The 23,483-nt window shown below is 36.8% G+C and overlaps 1 protein-coding gene across 2 annotated transcripts in view; it reads left to right on the forward strand.

Annotated features, from left to right (window-relative positions):
• The window catches only part of LOC131044024 (ABC transporter C family member 2), a 270,472-nt gene extending 247,681 nt beyond the window's left edge, over window positions 1-22,791 (forward strand). Inside the window, exons 17-28 of one of the 2 annotated variants that reach the window (XM_057977287.2) lie at window positions 13,512-13,712; window positions 13,834-13,932; window positions 14,068-14,220; window positions 15,335-15,729; window positions 16,116-16,296; window positions 16,566-16,889; window positions 18,714-19,467; window positions 19,914-20,035; window positions 20,654-20,899; window positions 21,097-21,198; window positions 21,542-21,863; window positions 22,473-22,791. In XM_057977287.2, coding sequence (XP_057833270.2) covers window positions 13,512-13,712; window positions 13,834-13,932; window positions 14,068-14,220; window positions 15,335-15,729; window positions 16,116-16,296; window positions 16,566-16,889; window positions 18,714-19,467; window positions 19,914-20,035; window positions 20,654-20,899; window positions 21,097-21,198; window positions 21,542-21,863; window positions 22,473-22,570 — 2,997 coding nt within the window. In that variant the 3' untranslated portion in view covers window positions 22,571-22,791. The remainder of the gene's footprint in view (window positions 1-13,511; window positions 13,713-13,833; window positions 13,933-14,067; window positions 14,221-15,334; window positions 15,730-16,115; window positions 16,297-16,565; window positions 16,890-18,713; window positions 19,468-19,913; window positions 20,036-20,653; window positions 20,900-21,096; window positions 21,199-21,541; window positions 21,864-22,472) is intronic. The other variant, XM_057977288.2, reaches the window with a different exon arrangement.
• Window positions 22,792-23,483: the final 692 nt, after the last annotated feature.

A 23,483-nucleotide genomic window follows, 5' to 3' on the forward strand; every position in this document is an offset into this window, starting at 1 on the left:
CGGAGCTGGTGTAGTTCTTATATCTCCCAAGGGAGAGATCTTCCCTTACTCTTTCAAATTACAATTTGCTAATACCAACAATACGGCTGAATATGAGTCGCTCTTGTTGGGAATGAGTGTTGCATTGAAAAGAGGAATCAGAAACCTTCATGCCCAAGGCGATGCAGAATTAATTGTTTGTCAATTGAGAAATATATATCAGACTAAGAATGACAGGCTCAAGCATTATCGCAATTTGGTATGGGAGAATATTGAAGAGTTTGATTCTTTCAATATCTCAGTTGTTCCTCGTGAATACAATGATAGAGCTGATTCTCTTGCTGTTTCAGCTACTTCATTAATTCCACATCTTGACTTTGGTCAGGATAAATACATCATTGAGATAATCTGCAGACCAAGTGTGCCTGATAATTGGGATCATTGGCAGATCTTCAATGATGATAAGCAGATTAATAATTTCTTGCAAGCTGAGGATGGTTTCAACAACTTGTATTTTGAAGGAAGTAATTCTCCTTCTTCTTCGTCTTCAGATCCAGTGCCTGATACATCATCTGAATCAGATGAAAATATCCTTCAGCTGAAAGGAAATAAAATCCCCAAGGGATTGGTTTCTCTTGAAAAACTTTTCGATCAACATGATCGTTATATCAAGAGACGACAACAAGAGGGTACTGATTCTCTTATGGGATATGAGAAATACAATATTGGATCTGACGGAGATCCAAAGTTTGTCAATATTGGCAATAACTGCACTTTAGAAGAGAGAAATCAGTTTATTCAGCTTTTGTGTCAATATCATGATGTCTTGGCGTACTCATATGATGATCTAAAGTCCTTCCAACCCAAGGAAGTGCAGCATGACATTCCTCTCAAGCTTGGTGCGGAACCTTTCAGACAAAAGCAACGCCAATATAATCCAAAGATTTCAGGTACCATTCTTTCTGAAGTTCAAAAGATGCTTGATGCTCGGATTATCTTTCCCATCCATCATTCAACATGGTTGGCAAACATAGTACCGGTGCGTAAGAAGAATGGAGAAATACGTATCTGTGTGGATTTTAGAAATCTTAATCAGCTATCACTCAAAGACAATTATCCATTGCCAATCATGGATCAAGTCTTGCAAACGGTGACAGGTTCCGAGATGCTATCTATGCTAGATGGATTTTCGGGATACAATCAGATTGAGGTTAGTGAACCTGATCAACACAAGACTGCATTCACCACTCCATGGGGTACGTTTGCATACCGAAGAATGCCTTTTGGGTTGATCAATGCAGGAGCTACTTTCCAGCGAGCTATGGACTTGGCTTTCCGTGGTATTGTTGGAAGATATATTGTAGTATATCTTGATGATCTTACTGTTTTTTCTAAAGATCGTGAGAATCATCTTTTTCATCTACAAGATGTACTTGAAAGATGTCGCAAGCATGGCGTCTCTCTTAATCCCAAGAAGTCAGTTTTTGGGGTGACAGAGGGAAAACTTCTTGGTCACATTGTTTCCAAGGAGGGTATAAAAGTTGATCCTGAGAGGGTTAAATCAATTCAGAATCTACCTTTGCCATCCAACAAGACTGCTGTTCATTCCTTTTTTGGTAAGGTTAATTTTTTGCGAAGATTTATTCCTGACTTTGCAGAGAAGACTCGTCATATTGTGGACATGATGAAAGGAAAGTCTTCTTTCCATTGGAATTCTGAAGGAAGAGCGGCATTCAATGAAATTAAAGATGCAATTGCTCATGCACCCGTGTTGGTTTGTCCTAACTACACCAAGGAGTTCATTATGTATAGCTATGCTTCCGAGCATACTTTGTCAGCCATTTTGATGCAGAAAAATTCAGAAGGAATTGAATCTCCTATTGCTTTCATGAGTTGTCCTTTGAAGTCTCATGAACTCAAGTATTCCTCTATTGAGAAGAATGCTTATGCGGTGGTAAAAGCAGTTAAGAATTTCCGTTTTTACATCTTGAATTCTCATACCGTTGTGTTAGTTCCTGATACATCAGTCAAATCTATCTTAACACAACAGGATTTTGGTACAAAAAGAGCAAATTGGATTGCTAAAGTCCAAGAATATGACTTGGAAATCAAGCCTACAAAGCTCGTTCGAGGAAGAGGACTCTGTCAGCTGATGGCGGAAGGTATTCCGGAGGAGCGAGAATTGAATGATTCAGAAGATCTTCCCAAGGTGTTGTTTGTTAGTACTACTGATGAATGGTACTCTAATATAGCATTTTTCTTGACCTATGGCGAATGTCCACAACATTTGACATTCAAGGAAAAGAGAAGTATCAAGTTGAAAGCTGCAAACTTCGTATTATGGGATGCTGGTTTGTACAAGAAAGCCATTGACGGTACTTTCCTCCGTTGTGTTGACAAAGCGCAACAAACTAAATTGCTGGAATCTTTTCATGACAAGGCTTGTGGTGGACATTTTTCTGCCCCAGTGACCGCTCATAAAATTTTGAGAGCAAAATATTATTGGCCTACACTCTTTCAAGATGCTTTTCGGTGGGTACGTAAGTGTGTACATTGTCAGCAGTTTGTAGGTAAACCAAAGCTTGCAGCATTACCATTGAAGCCGGTTATTGTTGAAGAACCTTTCCGGCAATGGGGCATTGATTTCATTGGTGTGATCAATCCCTCCTCAAGTGCGGGTCATTCCTATGTCCTTACAGCTACTGATTATTTCACCAAGTGGGTGGAAGCCATACCAGTAAAGAACGCTACTTCTGAGGTAGTATGCAGGTTCCTCAAGGAGAATATTATTTCCAGGTTTGGTGTTCCTTTCAAGATTGTGACTGATAATGCGGCTACTTTCTCTTCCTCAGAAATTTCACAATTTTGCTTTGAGTATAATATTTTGTTAACTCATTCATCTGATTATTATCCTCAAGGTAATGGTCAAGCGGAATCTAGTAACAAGAATTTGATTACTATCATTCGCAAGCTTGTGGAGGAAAATCAAAGGTCCTGGCATAAGGCTCTTTTTGATGCTTTATGGGCAGACAGGATTACACCCAAAAGGGCTATTGGTATGTCTCCATTTCAGCTCCTTTATGGGATTAATGCAGAAATACCCATTACTTTGGAACTTCCTGCTCTCAAGTTATCTAAAGCAATTGAGGATCAAACTTATGAGGATGCTTTAGATAAAAGGATCATGTATCTTTCCCAACTGGAAGAACAAAGAACACAAGTGGTAGACCGAATTGCTCAGCATCAGCTACAAGTTAAAATTCTTTTTGACAAGAAAGCAAAACAAAAAGGATTCCAAGTTGGTGATCGTGTTTTGCTTTGGGATAAGCGAAGGGAACCGAAAGGCTTACATGGCAAATTTGATTCTCTTTGGCGAGGACCCTTCACCATTCACCGTATTGCTGGAGAAGATAGTTTTATCTTGTCTTATCATGATGGAACTCCATTTGTGCTGCCATATAATGGTCAGCATTTGAAGCATTACATTGAATGAAGATTCGAGGTAACTTTTTGTAAATAATGTCTTTCTCTTGGTTGTTTTTCGCCTTTTGTTTGTTTGTTTTTTTTTTTGCTTTGTTTGACTCTGTGACCCAATGGATAAGAGGAAGGCACTAAGAGTTCTGGATTCTTTTCTCTCATAATCTTGAAGGATAAACGAAAGAATTCCCCAGTCAGAGCCTGTTGTTGTCCTCATTTTTGTTTCCAAAAATGAAGGACCACTACGATGGAATTTTTATGAAAAATGAAAATTATTACTCTATGACACGCTTCCCGAGGCAAAATTTTGACTAATCCTTGGACTAGCTTAATCCTCAGTCCATTCTCGAACTACGTTTCAAATTTCGTCCAATTCTGGGTTCGTTTGCCATGCCTTTCCTTCAATTTCGGGTTTTAAAACCCAGACTGCAGGTGGAGAATTTTCTTCAAAATGCAAGTTTTAATGATATTCATTGTTGTGGTCTTTGTAGGGGAATTTTTGATCACTTACATGTGCATTTTTTATTTCAAATATGTCACTTGTAATTTATTTTAAGTTTCCCATTTAATGTTTTTATCTTTTTGTTGTTTTTTGGTCATTTTTAGTTAAAATAGGGGTTTTTTAGCTCAACTGCAAGTAAACTTGCAGTTTGTCCAAAAAACCCCTACTTTAATGGGTTTTACATGTAATAGGGATTTTAAATCCCCATTACATGTGTGCAAGTGTTTAATACTTGTTGTAGGGATTTTATTTCCCCCTTACAAGTATTTTTAAACTTGCAGTTTGTCTTTTAAAACCCGATTTTAACATAAAGTTCATTTTTGACAATTTTTAAACTTGTCATTTGTCCAAAAAAACCCGATTTTGGCTTAATGAGTGAAAAAGTGAAATTTTAAACTTGTTGTTTTATATTTAAAACCCGATTTTGAGCATGAAAAGGAAAAAGGAGAAAATCGAACTTGTCATTTTATGTTTAAAACCCGATTTGCTTCCTTTTGAAGAAAATCGAACTTGTCATTCATTTTTCAAAACCCGAAATGCAAGAATGAAGCGATTTTGGACTTTTTCAAGGCGAAATTCGTGGATGAATCGTTGGATGATGGGGGCGTTTTGAGTTTGCATCCTATCTTCTTGCATTTTTTGACATCTATCATGCCATTTCAAAGACAAATCCGCTGGTTTTTACCCTAAGAAACAGCAACTGCGTTTTTTTTTTTAACGTGCCTCATGAATGCCACGATTTGAGCGGTTAAATCTTCAATGTTGCCCACACTCCTAAATCGTTTTGGCCTTTCTTCCTAAGGCGTGGAGGGTAAGAGCAGGTTCGCACCATTTAATGGTGCATTGAATGTGTAATGAATGCCACGTTTTTTCACAAAAACGTGACTCTCTTGGCTGCGTTTTTTGGCATTGATACCTCTTCAAACACCTTTGGTATTATTGCTTTAGCAAATACCTTGATCGTTTTGCTGCAACAAACTTGAAATGAACACTTTCATTGGCATTTTACTCTTGCAAGTTTAAGATTGCTACCATTTTTGGGGGCATTTTCACAAAAACGTGATAAGGGTTTAAAAGTTCAGTTTTGCTTCTTCATCTCAAGAAGTATTGCATTGTTGGAGAAGCATTTTGATTTTCCAATCAAGGTATGTTCTTCCTTTCTTCTCTTCTTTTTATTTTCATGTTTTCTTCATTTTTTGTTATTAATTGCATTCTTCACATGTGTTGTTCTTCCCTTAAAATTGGTTTTCATGAAACAAATCTTCCCTTTGAAATGCAATTGTTAAATTGCATTATTCTTCTCAAAATTCCATCTTAGCTAGTATTCGGGATTTTTAATCTCGATTACAAGTTCGCTGGAAATTGTTGTTCTTCCCTTACGGTTGAGAAATTTAATCATTTTTGGTTAAATTTCCAAGCTTGAAAAATGTGAAATACCTCTCTCTTGCAAATTCGTGTTTTGAAAACCGGATTACATGTTGAAAAGATCTTCCCATTTTCATGAAAATGACTATCCCGGATATTCCCATTTCTATCCATTCACGTTCCCCATATCCGCACTTTCCATTTCCATCATTTCCCGCAAGTCAAAATCCCATTTTTCATCCGTTTCTCCATTTTCGAATTTACAAGTATACTTGTATTCGGGTTTTAAAATCCCGATTGCATGTATGTACTTTCCAACTTGTATACTTGCGAAAATTCCCCCAAGATCCGAAATTGGTCAAAGTCAAGATTTTCCCATTTCTACATGTCTTCTCTCTTCTTCTCACAAAACCGTGAAATTCAGAGATCGAAGTTTTACCCATTTGAAAAAAGAAAGAATGATATTTGCAGCTGATTATGATGTGGCCTTAACCCTTTTAAGTCTTCATCACAGCATTCCAGGTTCGCAATCAATGTCAGATTTGCCGGCATCGCCAACTCCAAAGAAAATGAAATACAAATATGATAAATACCAGAATGAGGTTACACCTTCCCAGGTCTCCTCGCCATTGGATCGCATCAGGGACACAGAAATAGGGCATGTTGATATGGCAGAATTCATTCACAGGGTAGAAGATCCACAGGATAACAACTTGCAGCGGCTGTTGGACAGCCATATCCATCATGCGTCTTCTTTCCCAGTGGCTGCCCTAGAACCTGAATTTGTTCTTGCATGCGCCCATCATTTTGACAAAGAGTCAAGAGTCATAAAAAATGATGATGGTGAAGCCATAATTCGTCTTGATGCGGATACAATCGAGAAGGTCTTCAAAATACCTCCTGCACCTGTTTACATGGAAATCACCAAAGAAAGTGCAGCAGAGTATTATGTGAAAAGAGAAAAAGATTGCAAGCGCCACATCAATAGGTGGATTCATGAGCCACGTCCTTCCTTCTCAAGATGGGCAAAGTTGTACCGTTGTGATTTCAAGTGGGAGATAGGAGACACCATCACTCTTCTCAGCAGAATGTTAGGCCTTGAGCACTCTAATGTCTTTGAGCCATGGATGTATCAATTCATCATGTTCATACGGCAGTCGCATCACATTTCATGGGGTGAAATCATCAGCGATGCTTTGTGCGAACAACTTGCAGCGGTTCCTACCACTATGACCTTCTTTATGAATTCTTATTTGGTATATTTAGCAGCATCACTTAGACACTTTCCAGGTCTTTCTACCAAGGGTGATCGCTCTCTCATACCAGTTTGGGAATATTATGACCAGCTGCCTTTGAAACCTAGCAGACTACATTTTAGAAGAGTCCAAGACGCATTCTTTGGATATTTTATGTGTCAGTTTGACATGGATCTCAGAAATAAGCGAGTATCAGATGAGGCATGGGTCAAGGTATCTGAGTATGGGTGCTTATTCCTGCAATTTCCCACCTTCACCTACATGAGGATTGGGTGCTATGATGGACAACCATACATGCTACCAAGATACCCGACCGATAGGATAATTCTTATGGAGTTGGGTAGACAGATTATGGCTGTTCATACTCTTCAGTCTGCTAGACACAAGGTTGGAATGGGGATCTCCAGCACAAATCCGTTGAAAATTGGTCGATACTCCCTTGTCACATCTGTGAAGGCTAAGGCCATGGAGGTTGAATTGCAGGAAATCAAGCTTAAGAGGTTCAAACCTAGAGCTGATTTTGATTATAGAGGTATGAAGGAAAAGATCAAAAAATCCTTTATACATGTTCATCGCATTGAAGACATCTGGGCAGATCTCCGCACAAAAGCTGAAGTCCTGAAGATGGATTACTGCAGGCTCACTGTTGAGCAAATTGTTGACTTGAACTTGGCAGATATCCCACAAGGGATGATTGATGATGGGCGTATACTTGATCCTGAATACACTTCACGGAGGGTTGAGGAAGCTCCACTTCCTTTGATCCAATGGTCACATAAAGAGTGCGTCTCCATTCTTGACAGATTTCAGCCTATCTTGGCCAACACTAACGCATGGTTGAAAAGCAATGCTGTTAGACTTATCAAAATCAAGGTTGGTAAAGAAGATGATTCTACAGGGCCTCTTGGACGAAAGTCTGAGATTCAGATTGATAATAAGGAGGGTGCTTCATCTTCAAGCACAAGGATCAAGTTACGAGTTAGTCGTGCAGTAGTGCTTCCTCCTGAGGAGACAACTACTCGTGGGAAGGAGAAATCACGGTTCCATGTTCGGGTGATCGATCTGGATAATCCAGAAGAGGGGCAGCAATCTGATGATGCGCCTAAGTCTCCAGTTTCAGACACGCCTCATGAGGTCATTCCTCCAGTTTCTATTGAGACGCCTCTTTCTCCCCCTGATTTGCTCATTGATGAGTCTCCTCAGAATGCAGTTCCCATTTCAGCATACGGGCCTTCTCCTGAGCAACAACGAGAAAGTGTGTTGGAAGTTCCTGAAGATAATCCCACTTGCATTCAGTTATCAGAAATTGATACTTCCACTTCTGGTTTTGAAGAATTCATGAGGCAATCTTCATGTTCGTTGGTAACTGAGCAAAACATAGTCGCTATTCAAACAGATATTCCTCCCAGGGTGACCACAGTGATTCAAACAGAAACTGCTTCTCCTTTGCCTACAGCTGTTACAGGAAGTGAGTTGATGACTTTGCCTCCATGGCTTAGTTCTTTCACCCCGAAAAGAAAGAACCAAGAGATCTCACCTGATGCCTTCGACTACCAGCAACTCAAACAGTCCAGATCCAAAGTTGCTAAGAAGGCGAAGACTATTTCCAGGGTAACTGTTGATAGCAACAAGATGAAAGTAGCTGAAATTGTGGAACCTATTGCAGATAAACCACTTGATGAAATGTCAGCTGCTGATTATAAGGTTACAAGGGTAGAATTGGGCAAGCAAACACATGAAGTCATTAAACATGATGCTCAGTTTTCTGTTGCTTCACTAGTGCAAAGGTGTGACGATCTTCTTGCAAAGAAAGACAAGCTAGAAGAAGAAAACCGACAGCTCATGGCAGCCATCAATAAAATCACAAAACCTGCTGCTGAAGGGAGTAACTCCATAGGTTCTTCCGGTTCCCAAGAATCGATTCGTGGAGTAGAAAGGGCTGCTCAAAAAGTACAAGCACTGGATTCCTGGATTGATCACCTTCATGATCAATGCGTGCAAGTGATAAAAGACATTTTTCAAATAATGTCTAAGCTGGAAACCATTGAGGAGAAATTGGATCAGACTTCTAACACTTTCAAAAAGAATCTGGAAAGTGTTGAGAAAAGTCTGGCAATCTGGCGTACCATGCCCCAACAACAGCTGAGTATTTTGCAGGAGCACACCATCATCTCTTCCAGGGTCATGTACTTGGAATATGAGGAACTCATGGAAAACAAAACCCTTGTTCTTAAGTCCCTCATCGAAGAGATCAGTGATGCAAGGAGATTCCGGAATGAAGTTTATCAAGGTATTGTCTCACATTGTGAAAGGGCCTCTTGCAATATAGTAAGTCAGGATGGAGAGCTAATTCCAGAAGAAGAAGTTCTTGCGGACTTACAGATGAGGATTCATGGTGAATGGAGGAGTGAACAATTCTCGGCAGTTTCAATTCAAGCATTGATGAAACATCAAGCCTTTTTGCATGAGATCCAGTCCATCCTGGATAGAGACAATTCCGCGCTCCTCCGCTGTCACGACACTATTGTGAAGACTATGGTAGTTGCTAAGAACACTCATGAACCGAATCCCGAGGAACTACAAGCGAGCATCCGGAAATTTCAAGGATTCATGTCTTCACAAAAGGCAACCTAAGTGTTTTTCAACACTTAGTTGAATTTTCTCTCTTTCGTAATCTTTAGTTGTAATTTCGTTTTGACAAGTTACATGTAAAAGTAATTTTTGTAAAATACAAGTTACACATTACTTGTACTTTTGTAATTACATGTAAGGCAACTACAAGTTATGTCCAATTAGGACTGTAGTTGGAATAAGTCTTAGTTAGTTAGAGTGACTCTTAGTTAATTAATGAAGTCTCAGTTATTTATTGAAGGAGTCTTGGTGGTTGAGAGAATCTCTCAAGTTAGTTATGATCCTCCCACCTTTTTCTCAAGGCTCCTCTTCTATAAATACTTGAGAAGTCCATTGTAAATATATCTTTTGGGAAAGCAAGCAAAAACTCTGCCAAATTTACAGCAAGAAGTCTTTGAGCTTATGTATGTGGATTGAAAGTTTTTGAAGAAATAATAAAGAAGGACTACTCAAGTTTTGAGTCTTTGAGCTACATGTTTGAGTTTGAATCTTTTATTTCTTCTATGCCAAGTGTTTCTAAAGGAGCTTAGTCCAATCTGATTTGAAGTCTTTGAGCTGCAAGTAGAGAAGATTAATTAAAATAGGAAAATCTCTAGAAGGAGCAGCAAGTCTTTGAGCTTGCGTCTATTCTTGAAGAAAATTACTGTTTGATAAGAAATAGCAGCAAGTCTTTGAGCTTGCATTAATTCTTGTCTTTGTGTTAAAAGAATAGATTATTTCAGTCTTTGAGCTGTTATCTTTTATTCGTTGTAAAATTTAGTATAGCAAAGGATAGATAGGACTTCCAATAGTCAAGTCTTTGAGCTTGATATTGCTGTCCCGTCCCGAAGGAAGTGACGGGAGTCTTTGAGCTTTCAGGAAACTTCACTTCCTTTCTCTCATTTTACTTGAAAGTGGCTACTGCTGTTATTCAATCGCTATCCTTTTCTGTGAAGAGAAAAAGGATATTGTCTTTCTTAAAAAAAAAAAGAAAGATTGCTGTCCCATCCAATTTTATTTTCCAAGTTGTAGTTAGATAGGGGGAGCCTTCCCTTAATTAGGAGAGTTTTTACTCGTGTGCTGTAGTTGAAACCACAATTTTGTATATTTCCCCAAGTGTACAAAATTTTCAACCAACATAACCCTCATCCCTTTTGTCTTTTGTTTGAATTTCAAGTTAGTTTAATATTCCAGTTCTAGCTAAGCGTAAGTCCCTTTGTGTAACTAGAAAATCATATCATTCACCGAGTCCATCCAACATAAAGTCGCATTATTCGCATTGTAAACCTTGGGGTTGCCTTATTTGATCACATTGTTTAGCATATGAGGTTTCCTTGTTCAAGAGAGGATAGAATACTTGGTATTTTATTGTGTGTTGATGAGTGTCATAAAACATGCATCAACAAGTTCTTCCTAAAAGATTCTTGATGATGAAAGCCCTCTTGAGTAACTAGTTTCAAGGACAAAAACCTCCCTAGCTGGTCTTGGTAATTCCATCTAGGGATTACAGTTGTGCTTCAAATCAGAGTTTCAATTTGGTGTTTACAAAGATGGAGATTTTTGATATATTTGTAGTGCAGATTTTGGTGTGATTTATTGTCAAATTTTCAGTTGTTGATTGTGGCAATTCTTTGGTACCCTTGCTGGTTGTACCCTCATGCTTGGCTGCAGAACTCTCATTTCAGGTATAAGGATTTATTGATAGAATAACATTTTTCTGTTTGGGACACCATTTTATGTTATTGCAGGCTGCATATTGAAGGAGTTCAAATATAAGAGTGGTTGGCTGTACCACTTCATTGAGGGTATGGGAAATTAAGGGTAGAAGCATCTAGTTTTGGTTCTCTCGTTATCTGGGGCTAACTTGACCTTGCGCCAAGTTTCCATGAGGCTTCGGGTAGAGAAAATAGTGTGTGATGAGATTTTTTGAAATTTGTATATGTTGTTCTATTGTACCAATGAATACACTATAAATTTTGTAAATTGCAAGTACATATGTTCATAATAGGTTAAATTCTTATTTTATAGGGAGCTTCCCCTTTTAATTCAAGGAGCATTTCAAGGCTGACTCTACCATTTTAATCGGCTCTACTTGATGATGTGTGCACCTAGATAGGCTGTCTTTTAAAATTGTTTTATAAGTATAACTGCTAAGGGGCTCACCTAGACACTCTTTCACTTAGAAATGATTTATAGCTGCTAAGGGATGTCCCTAGACCCTCCCTTCTACTAGCAAAGTCATTTTAGGGACCCAGCCTCTCGACCACTTTTCCATGCCTTGGGAAAATTTTGAATATCTTTCATATTTGAGGTCTGATTTATATTCTGTTTGATGCATTAGAAAGGTTCTTTTGTTAGCTATGCAATGACATTGATCAAACCTTAAAAGAGCAACTTCCAAGAACATGGAAGACAAGGATTTCATAATAACTCTTTGGATGATGATAAATCTACAACAAATAGGTACAAAACACATCTATAGTGGTAGACAGTTCTATGCAAGTCTCAATAGAATGAGAGATTAGACAACAATAAAATCAAATAATTTAGCTGATTACATCTTTTTGAGAATGCGGATTGTTTTTCTACTTTTTATTGAAATGTCATCTAATTGAAATTGAAATGTATTATCTCAAGTCATCTTCCTTGAAATATTATTTCTTTCTGTAACACTGTTCTATTCTAGAAGAAAACAAAAATCCTTGAAGCAGGCTGTTGAATGCAAGCCTTCCCTCACTCACCTTATGTTGCTGCATATATAATGCAGTTAAAATTAAATAAGAATCTACAAAGCTTATGAAGTGTATTATCACACCCATAGATCTTCTGTTAAGGTAAAATATTTACAACTTGAACAACAGGGAACTTGACATCCACAAAATCAAGGGTCTTTTGCAATGAACTTCAATTGAGCAGACTACAAACTGTAGCCTTATAAAAACATCGTTGCACTATATGGCCCAACACAATAGCACAAGGGGTCATAGTTCATTTGTATTAAAAAGTGATTTGATTGAACTTTAGAATTTAGATAAAAATCATTTATCTCAATACCTGAATCATCCACGTTCACATAGTTAACTGCCTTCATCTTTATCATCCATGTGGATCTATCAGTTATGTTACCTTAAAGTACCCTAAACTGCAAATAATATTGTTACTAGTTGGCCTCTATTTTTCATGGCTGTTTTTTAAAATTCATGCTGCTATCTAAGGCTGTGAACAATAGCCTGGAAGAAAAATGTTGCTGCTCTATGTATTTATGTAAGTCTACAGAAAGAGATCGATATATCACTGCCAGCAGCTATAGAAAAAAGCTAAGTTACCGGTTCGGGTTCGGATTTGGGTACGGATTCGCGGATTCAGCAAAAAAAAAATCTTGGGTACGGGTACGGGTTCGTCTGTACACACACACACACACACACACACACACATATATATATATATACCCATATATTATATATATGTTCAATATATTCAATCCATACAAAAATAAAATATACAATGTGACTTTCTATACATAAATCATAAATCCATAATTATTAATTGCCAATGCCAATAAATATTCATATATCGCAAATATAATCAGTAAACTAATAACTAAAGTCTAATATCATATTCATAATTTGCAAAAAAGATAATATTCAAGTTTCAAGTCTTTTTTAAAAAGTCATAAAGGGGCGAATTAGAGTTTTATTATTAAAAAACTATTTTAAAAAGTTTTTTTTTATTGTTTTTTTGACCTGTGGCCCTGTTTTTTGGAAACCACGGGCCTGGGTTCACGCGGGTCCTCGTGGGTTCGACCTGGTTTCCACCCGGGTCCTTCCTAGGTGGCCAGGTTCCCGACGACGCAGGACCCACAGGGAACCCAGCCACCTGGGAAGGACCTAGGAGGAACCCAAGGAGAACCCGGGGAGAACCAGGACCGGGCAAGAACCAGAACCCAAACCCAGGCCAAAAGGGGAAGAACCGGTAACTTAGGAAAAAAGGGATCTCAACAAAATAAGTGTGCTAAGCATCAATTTCTCCATTGAGGTTCTAAATTACATTTTTCACTGCAAGTTTGGAGTTCATGTACAGGTTCTGCTAACTCCATTTTCTGAACAACGTAATTCTTTTCAGCAATTACCTCCTTCAACAGTCTTTGGTTTAAGATTCAATTTCACAGTGTTTGGTTTAATGCAGAAAGTTATGTTTTCTTGTGTAATATGAAGAACAGAATAGTTGTGCCACATTTTTCTCAATTGATTCATTTGTTTTCAGTATCGAACATGACTTCAGTCACGTTATAATTCTTTCTGAATAACTTTGTGAATTGTCAGGCCGAGAACCCTACACTTTCCAATATTAATCTAGATATCCCAATTGGGAATCTTGTCGCTGTTGTTGGGGCTACCGGAGAGGGGAAGACCTCTTTGATCTCAGCAATGCTTGGAGAAATACCATCAACAGCAGATACAGAGGCTCTTGTCAGAGGCACCGTTGCCTATGTGCCACAAGTCTCATGGATCTTTAATGCAACTGTAGGTTCTTCAAATCTCAAGTAGGTTTGAATTTCATTAAAATAACATGTTAGTGCCTCTGTGCAATTGCTTGAACTGAGTTTTGGAATTTTCAAGCTTTCTTTACTGCATATATTTTCAGGTCCGCGACAACATTTTATTTGGATCTCCATATGATTCAATGCGTTATGAAAGAGCAGTCCATGTCAGCGCTTTGGAACATGATCTTCAGTTTTTACCTGTGTGTACATTGTGTATTTTGAAATCATCTTCAGACAAAATAATTTAATATTTGTCCTGATTTCTCTCAATATGTTTGAAAAACTTGCCTTACATTTGGTATAACTATTGATGTGTTCTAATTTTTTTTCGTTAGGGTGGTCATCTCACAGAGATTGGTGAAAGAGGAGTGAACATTAGTGGTGGGCAGAAGCAAAGAGTTTCTATTGCAAGGGCTGTATATTCTGCCACAGATGTTTATCTATTTGATGACCCTTTAAGTGCACTTGATGCCCATGTCGGCCGTCAGGTTATTGCTTGTACTTTGTAGTTATTTGAGTGTGCACAGTATTTTGCTTCCTTTCTTCGTATCCCCAACTTGTTCCTTTTCTACTTCAAGTATGTTAATACTCAATGCTAAGATGCGATGCATATTGAGGTGTTGCAGTCATGACCTCTCGGATTGATCTCTTTTTTATTTGGTTTATGGGAGACTGAGCTTTGAAAGCTTCTGCTTCCTTCTCCTAGATAAGTGCTAAGCATAAATTTGAACCAAATAATGCATTTGGATATGAGAATTTGTTCATAGATTTATGCTCCAAAACACAAGCAGCAATATTATTTATGTCTATTCTTTCTTGAAAATCACTTCTCTTGTCAAGTACACTACCATAATCTTGCATCGGCCAAGGATAACCTCAAAATTTACTGGAACATAATAGCTAAATTAAATCCAGTGTGGGATGCCTAAAGTGTAAAATGTGAGCTCACTGAGGTGACCGTCTAGTGCATCGGATTGAAGGAGATAACCAGGTATTCTATGTTGTGGATTTAAGAGCATCACGGCACCTCACATCTAAAATCGTCTGACATTTTTCCCACTGCATTATTGATAAGTTGAAAAAAGGTGAGAAGGTGAATACTGGGGACATTTACCTTGAAGAAGATGCCTTCTGTAGAAAACTTTTTCCTTGATATGGAATGAAATTTGTGATATAGACATATCCAAGAACACCATGGGAAGAACATACCTGCAGAATAGGTGATTGGAATGTTGTAGGAGATGAGCATGAATTATAAAATTTTCCTGCTGATGTAGATTTGCAAAAATGAAATCACAATTGTGACATTATATGAAATTATGAACCAACATTGTTTAGAATGCATGCCAAAATTATAAACAAAGAAAAATCATCTAAGCTTTTGGAAAACTGTGGCATGGTTTCTTATATGAGCTTGTGATTGTTTTGTTGCTTATAAGAGAAAACCTTTTCAAGTCTATATAAAGCTCACCGTTTAGACTCCTAGATTTAGAGATAGTCTTTAGATTTACAACAAGCACGGAAACTTTTGATCAAATTTAGCATGTAAAGATCTTTGATATCGGACTGTTTAGTTGAATGGCTTGCCTTTGCTTTTCTCAGGTTTTTGATGGATGCATTAAGGATGAGTTAAGGGGAAAAACGCGTATCTTGGTCACTAATCAACTTCATTTTCTTCCACATGTGGACAAAATTATTTTGATCCAAGATGGGATGATCAAAGAGAAGGGAACATATGAAGAGCTAATCAGACACGGGCCATTATTTCAGGCACTAATGGAGAATGCTGGAAAAATGGAAAATGAGATAGAAGAAAGGACAACTAATGGGGATAATGAACCAAAGGTTTTTACGTTTGAGGCCAATGGTGAGCCAATGAAGAGTGAGAAAAATCATTCTCTGAAGAAAACAAGCAGTACGAAAAAGGAGGACAAATCAGTTCTCATAAAACAGGAAGAGCGTGAAACAGGAATCATCAGTTTTAGTGTTCTTCAAAGGTAACATATGGGAAGATTATTTTTCCCGATGGATTTCAGCTTTCAGATCTTGTAGACTTGTAATATATTTATTATTAGTCAGAAGCCCTCTATTTCTTTCTAGGTGATTTTCTAAACATTGATTATCTTCCATGCCAAACACTTCTGAATAAATATACCAACTAATTAAAGTTCATTTTCATGTTAATTGTCAGCATTTATTCTAATGTAACTTCTGATGGTTTGAAGTTTGAACTAATCTGTGCATAATTGTGCAGTTAATTTGATAAGACACGTGGCTTTAGAATTTATATTCCCATGTGTTTCTACCCAAAATAATGTTCCCAGGAGATATGGTTTTTTGTAGGCTTTCAGGTGTCTGAGAAATACTTACACTTTTGTGACAGATATAAAAATGCACTAGGAGGCTTCTGGGTGGTTCTTATTCTATTTTCATGTTATGTGACATCTGAAGTTTTGAGAGCATCAAGGAGTACGTGGTTAAGTGTGTGGACAGATCAAACTGCCACGAAGCACCATAGACCCAGATTTTATATTATTGTTTATGCCTGTATATCTTTTGGCCAGGTACACACATTTGACAATTAATTTGAATGTATAAAGATCTTACCACAATTTCCAGTATCATGACTTGGCTAATGTTTTAACTAACAATGATGTCAGGATATTTGCATATGAGTCTTGAATCATGTGACATAGTATTTGATGTTTTTGATTGAGATAAACGGGTTTTACAGAGACCCAAAACCCAAATCCAACAAAAAAATTCCAGTAGCAACATAGTATTTGATGTTACTTCACATCTTGTCTGATTGTTTTCATTCTTTCTCTTGTAGGTAATGGTGACATTGGTAAACTCATTTTGGCTGATTTTATCTAGTCTTTATGCTGCTCGAAGGTTGCATAATAGCATGCTCACTTCCATATTAAGGGCTCCAATGTCATTTTTTCATACCAATCCAATTGGACGAATCATTAACAGATTTGCAAAAGACTTGGGGGACATTGATCGGAATGTTGCCGTCACTTCAAATATGTTTTTGAGCCAAATTTTCCAGCTTCTTTCAGCATTTGTTTTGATAGGGATTGTGAGCACCATATCTCTGTGGGCAATAATGCCACTTCTGATCATCTTTTATGCAGCATACCTATACTATCAGGTATGCAAATCTTACAGCAGAATCATGTTTATTTTCTCAAAAAAAAAGCCTCAGTTTTCTTCAGACAAAGTTATTGCCATCGTTAGAGTTTTTGTTTATTTGGTAAGAATTTCTGTTAACATGAAGCAGAACCATCTTAAATTTTCTTACACTCATGAAGCTTGGCAAATTGCTTTTCCTGTGCTAAAAGTAAAATACTCTGCTGATAGTGGACTCGTGAAGATTTGTGCAAGTATATTTCACTTTATAAATGAACAGAAAATAATTTATTTCCTTGTCTTGTGTAACTTGTGTCATGTCTATGTTCATGCTATGAACCGAACTTCATATACTTCTTGAGAACAATTTTGGCTTAATTCATATTTATTAAAAGTCACCAGAGAGCAGAAGTATTCTATCAAAATTTGTAAAGAATGAGAGGCAGAGGAAGGGCATTACATATGTCATAATGGATCACAGTTTGGGTAGTTGATGGCCGTATGTGACAAAGAGGATTTTAACTACAACCAGAGGTCTGAACGTTACAATATTTACATATAACTGTAAACAAAAAGAACCTTCTCCTAATGCTTAATCTAGGCTAGTCCATTCGGATGCCTACACATAAGCATAACTTAGCCAAGATTAATTATTGACAGTTGCGGAAGTAGATAATTCAAACTTAAATGCTAATGTTGGAAATTAAATGTGATAGATAGATGATCTTAGCTTGAGGAATGGAGATGGATAATTCCGATGTAGCTCTGTAATCTAACTCTGTTGGAACTCTAACTGCTTCCCTTCTCTCTGTTTTGCCTTAGGACTGTATGGGAAAGTGCAGAAATAGATACGGTATGGTTGGATATGTTGGAATGTTTGTGAATGGGGATAGATGAAGATTAGGTGAATGAGTCCATATTTGCACAAGATTGTGTCATTTGGATATGTACTTGTATTAAGCCATTCTTTCAAAGTAGATAAATGAGAATTGGCATGGGTATGTAAATTTCATAATATAATATATATTTTTTATATTTAACAATCATAACTACATTCTGCTTGTTCTATATATTTAAAATCTTTTACCAATTTCACACCTCAATACTTAAGGCCAAATAATTGCATTAATTATTTCACTAATCCTATGCCTGCCATATAAAAACATCCAAGTGGTTTTATCTAAAGTGATTCATTTCATTATACATCTTTATCAGCACTAGAACTTAGACTAAATATGAACATACTTTAGTATTCTAGCGAACACAATACTTTAACTTAGCCCTTGTGTGTTGCCATCCCAAATCTTCAATTTGATGCTTCAAGATTTGATATCGGTAACTCATTATATCATTTTTACTTGTAGTTTGAGGGTGAAAGTGTGTAGCTTCCAAGATTACGTTCAGGAAAATATAAGGAAGGAACCAAAAATATAAATTGGGGAAAGACCAGGAAATCAACAAAATGGTTAAAATTCCTTTATTGGCAAATTGATTCTGGAGATGGCGCAATGCTCTTTTGCAAATTTGTTGAGAATAATCACAAATTTATAAACGTATCTTATATGGATCTATTATTTTATTGGATTTCTTAGCTGGGGTTTCTCATTTGAATTGACAACACATATTAGATCAGGAATCTCACATATTAGATCAGGAATCTCGTTTGTTGTTACAAACCACTAATCTTATACTGTTGATTCAATATTTGTTATTGTTTCTATTTAAAAGTCTGCCTTTCTTGGCCTTACTTTTGAGCCACTTGTAAAGCTGATCTGTTGCTATTTAAATTTAAAAAAATTGAATTGTTTCAATAAATTATCTTTACCATCTTTCTGTTTCTTTGCAGAGTACATCACGAGAGATTAAACGCTTAGACTCCATCTCCAGGTCTCCCGTTTATGCACAATTTGGTGAAGCATTGAATGGTTTAGTTGCAATCCGTGCATACAAAGCATATGATCGAATGGCAAAGATAAATGGAAAAGCAATGGACAATAATATTCGTTTTACACTGGTCAACATGAGCTCCAATCGGTGGCTTGGTATTAGACTGCAGTCTTTGGGAGGTCTTATGATTTGGTTGACAGCAACATTTGCTGTTTTACAAAATCAACGGGCGGATTCAGCTGCTTTTGCTCCATTGATGGGTCTACTTCTGTCATATACCTTGAATATTAGCAGCCTGTTGACAAATACTTTACGGTTGGCAAGTCAGGCAGAAAATAGCTTCAATGCTGTGGAAAGGGTTGGAACCTATGTAGATTTGCCTTCTGAAGCCCCCCTTATTATTGAGAATAACAGGCCACCACCGGGGTGGCCTTCATCTGGGATTATTGAATTTAAAAATGTTGTCATGAGGTATCGTCAAAATCTCCCTCCTGTTCTTCGTGGTATATCCTTCAGAATAATGTCAACTGAGAAAGTTGGAATTGTTGGACGCACTGGTGCAGGAAAGTCCAGTATGTTCAATAGTTTGTTTCGGATTGTTGAACTAGAAAGTGGAAAAATTTTCATTGATGAGTGCGATGTTTCTAACTATGGGTTGACTGATTTACGAAAAGCTCTAGGTATTATACCACAATCACCAGTTCTATTTTCAGGTATTATCCTCTTTTTCTTTCTATTTTTGGTGCATTGTAACTAATCATTTTATCTCTCATGCTCATTAAAATAAGTTTAGAATTTTTATTTATTTAAAGATGACAAGCATTATTAATAGCAAATACCATTTGAATTCAATGTCTCATTTGGAAAGATAATAAAAGAATGTTCATTTTGGCAAAGTCGACAGAAGTAACATTTGCCTTCTCGTTTAAACTTTCAAGTTCTTAAATAGTTCAGACCACTTCTTCATTTTCATATATCGATGCATATTGATAATTAATTAATATATTCTATGCTCTAACTAACAGGACACGTAGTAACTACAGAAAGGGCTGTTTAAAATTTTTAATTCTTCTTTGATTTTTAGAGAATGCTGGACGAGGATGTATCTTAACATCTTATCTAGTAGTTATTTTCTTAACATGGTTTTAAATCTCTACAGGAACAGTACGGTTCAATCTTGATCCATTTGGTGAACATAATGATGCTGATCTTTGGGAGGCTTTGGAGCGAGCATATCTAAAAGATGTCATCAGAAGAAATTCTTTGGGACTTGATGCAGAGGTACTCCCTCTTTATCTTTCTCTGGTGCTGTTATTCGTCATTTGAGGAAAAGAATAATTTTTCAGAACATGAGCTACGCTGTGGGATATGCTTTGACTCGTCATATATGGGTTCATAAGTTGTTTTGATTAGTAGCCAATGCAATGTTGTAGCTTTATTATTGATTTTCTAGACACCAAAATTACATAAATGAAAGACCTACACATGCCACAGTATTAAAATCATATATGACTAGTGCAATTGTTGTGTTAAAATATTATTACAAAAAGACTGTTGGAAAATTAGCCTTGTAGTATTTATTTGGAATATCAAGCATGGGAGATTCATTTCATATATAGCCATCCCTTTGGTGTTGCACTTGAACCGCTTAAATGAAAACTAAGCTGTTCATACAACTGTTGCAAGAAGAGCTAATTATAGAGTGGTATTTGCCAATTGTGGTGGTCTGTAACCTCTCTCAAATATTCTGCTTTCCATTGTGGTGACAAGGATGAGCTTTTTGTCATTGCCATCTCCCATAGTAAAATTTTCACGACAGCTTAACATTATTTTGTGTTTTCTTTCTATTGTTACTTTTGTTGGCATAGTTTCATGATGTGTGTTCTCTTGTGTGTATAGGTTTCTGAGGCTGGAGAAAACTTCAGTATGGGCCAGCGTCAGTTACTAAGTCTCGCTCGTGCCTTGCTTCGGAGATCAAAGATTTTAGTTCTTGATGAAGCGACTGCAGCTGTGGATGTTGGAACCGATGCCCTTATCCAAAAGACTATCCGTGAAGATTTCACGTCTTGTACAATGCTTGTTATTGCTCATCGAATTAACACAATTATTGATTGTGACCGTATACTTGTTCTTGATGCAGGCCAGGTATATGCATTTATCTCTATCTGTAAAACTGTTCTTTAATTGATGACATTTGAGAGCGAAGGATTGATCTTATTACTTTGAGAGATTCTGGATTTCTGCGTAGAACTTTCAGGAATCTTACATAGAAAATTTGAGGAATAAGTGCTGTTGTATACATTGGGCTCCTTTGTTAATATGGATTCCTTTCTCTGTCTCAGGTCCTGGAATTTGACACTCCAAAGAATTTACTTTCTGATGAGGACAGTGCATTTACTAAAATGGTCTGCAGCACTGGATCTGCTAATGCACAATATTTACGGGTAACGTTTAACATGAGTACCATTAGAATTAACTTGCAATTGTACCTGTGCAAGAAATTCTAGTTGTGATACAATTGTCCTTATTTATAGTGGCATTTCAGTTGCTAAGCTCCAGCGTTTGTGGCAATGGAGATTCTAATCTCATATTATGAATTGGTCTTGCTGCATTCATTACATCAGAGTTCAAAAGTTTATGTGACCTGATAGAATTCTAGTTTTTAGAATAAAAGCCAAGGTCAAAATATTCAACCTCTTAAGACATACAGTTGCAGTGTATGATAACATAGGATCATTGCAATGTCATATAATCATTTTCTTGTTTCTGATTTTTTTGATGTTATAGACCATAGCTCTGGGAGGCAGAGACACAAGAGAGCAATTTGAAAACAGAGCATTTGAGAATAAAAGGAAGTGGACAGCCTCTGCACGTTGGGCTGCTGCTGCTCAACTTGCTATTTCTTTGAGTTTGACTTCTCCGCAGCAAAATCTGCAAGCAATAGCTGAAGGAAGTACTGACAACAACATTCTTCAAGAGACAAGAAATGCAACTCAGACCCTACAGGATGTTTTGCAAGGAAAGCATGACAGTGCAATTGAAGTGGCACTGGTTCAACATCAGGTGTCCAAGGAAAGTTGGTGGCTGGAACTATTTAAAGTCATCGAAGGTACTTTTTATTTGTGCTCTTAGTCCAAAAAAATTGACACAAAACGAGCATAATGAGTAGAACTCACAATTTTTAGTTGGAGAATGGGAATGGACTGGCTGCTATTTATAATGGGGCAAATTAGTCTTGCAAAATAAATTTATATGACTAGTATCTCCTACTTTCTGTCAATAAGCCATTTTGTTTATTTGTCTTTGGGCCTTAAGTTTGAAAAGTGGGTTTGACAACAAAGATACAGATAGTGTTGGGATTGAGAAGCATTTATGTTTCTGCATTTCCTTTCATAGTTTACGTCATACCTTTTTGCAGGTTTTTTTTTAAACTAGAGATGTAAACAGTTGGTCAGGATCTGAAAGCAATTAATATCAAAATACGAAGTGACAAATTGTAATTAATATGAGTCCTTTTAGTGGACGGAAGTACACCTAGAAATTAACATAACACAGAAAAGGCTTTTGTTTTATATTCCCAATGGATTAATTCATTATCCATATATTTTATTGCTTATTGTAATGCAAAATTAGTTACCTCAAAGCTGCGTTGACAGAGTAATGTTCATTATAATTGCATGTACGTTTGTAACACCGGTGTTAATTTTGCTTTTGACAGGCTTCTCTATAATGAGTCGACTTGCTCGAAACAGATTTAATGAAGATGAGTTGGTATCGGAAGATAGGGACATTGACTGGGGGAACTTGACAGTGTGAACTATGCCTGATGCATTAGGCGTTTTCTGTATTTTAGTGGAAAAGCTATGGCAAGATCAATTAGGAAAGCTTGATATTTACCTTGCATGAAGACATCATGAAGTTGCATGGGTACACGTTATTGGAATTTATCATGCATGCAAAGAAATAAGTAATTTAAATTTGTACCAAATGAATAGAATGAATGAAAAATATGAATGCTAAGACAAACATTTGTTCAATCTAGTAATAACTCTAGATACATAAATCTGTCCACTAAATTAAATAAATAATTAATATTTGTTTAATGCACTAATATTTTTCTATTAATTAAATTCACATTTAATTAATTCATTCCAATCTTATTCTTCTAATTTATTATCTCTAACTATAGTCCAAATATTAAATAAATTAAAATTTTTATTTAATTCCTCTTTTCTCTCATTTAAATAAATTAAACGTTTATTTAAAAAACTCATCCACTTGCATTCTCCTACAAATGCAAGTTACATCACTATTTTAATTAAAAGCCTATTTATGCTCATCCATTTGCATTTTCCTACCAAGCCCACTTGCTCACTAACCTTTTTCTAGATTCTTCTAATCCCTTCTAAATTAGTCTAAACCCACTTCTAATCACTTGCACAATCATAAACCCAAATTAACCTCCAATCCATCATCTCACCCATTTAAGACTCTCATAAAGTCTAAAGTCTTAAATGCTTCCCTCCTTCAATACACTAACCCACATGGGTCTTGTCTTTTTAGTCAACGTTTAACAATGGGTAAACCTTGCACAAGAGTTTACCCATTGGATAATAATGTTATCATTGGGTAATAGTTTTATCCAATAACCCAACCACATGAGGTTATCCTCAACCTCGTGTCTTATCGAGCATTAAATGCTTCTTCTCTCTCCTCTCAAGCCCTCTCA

This window comes from Cryptomeria japonica, chromosome 11 (genome assembly GCF_030272615.1).
Source record: "Cryptomeria japonica chromosome 11, Sugi_1.0, whole genome shotgun sequence".
Classification (NCBI taxonomy): domain Eukaryota; kingdom Viridiplantae; phylum Streptophyta; class Pinopsida; order Cupressales; family Cupressaceae; genus Cryptomeria; species Cryptomeria japonica.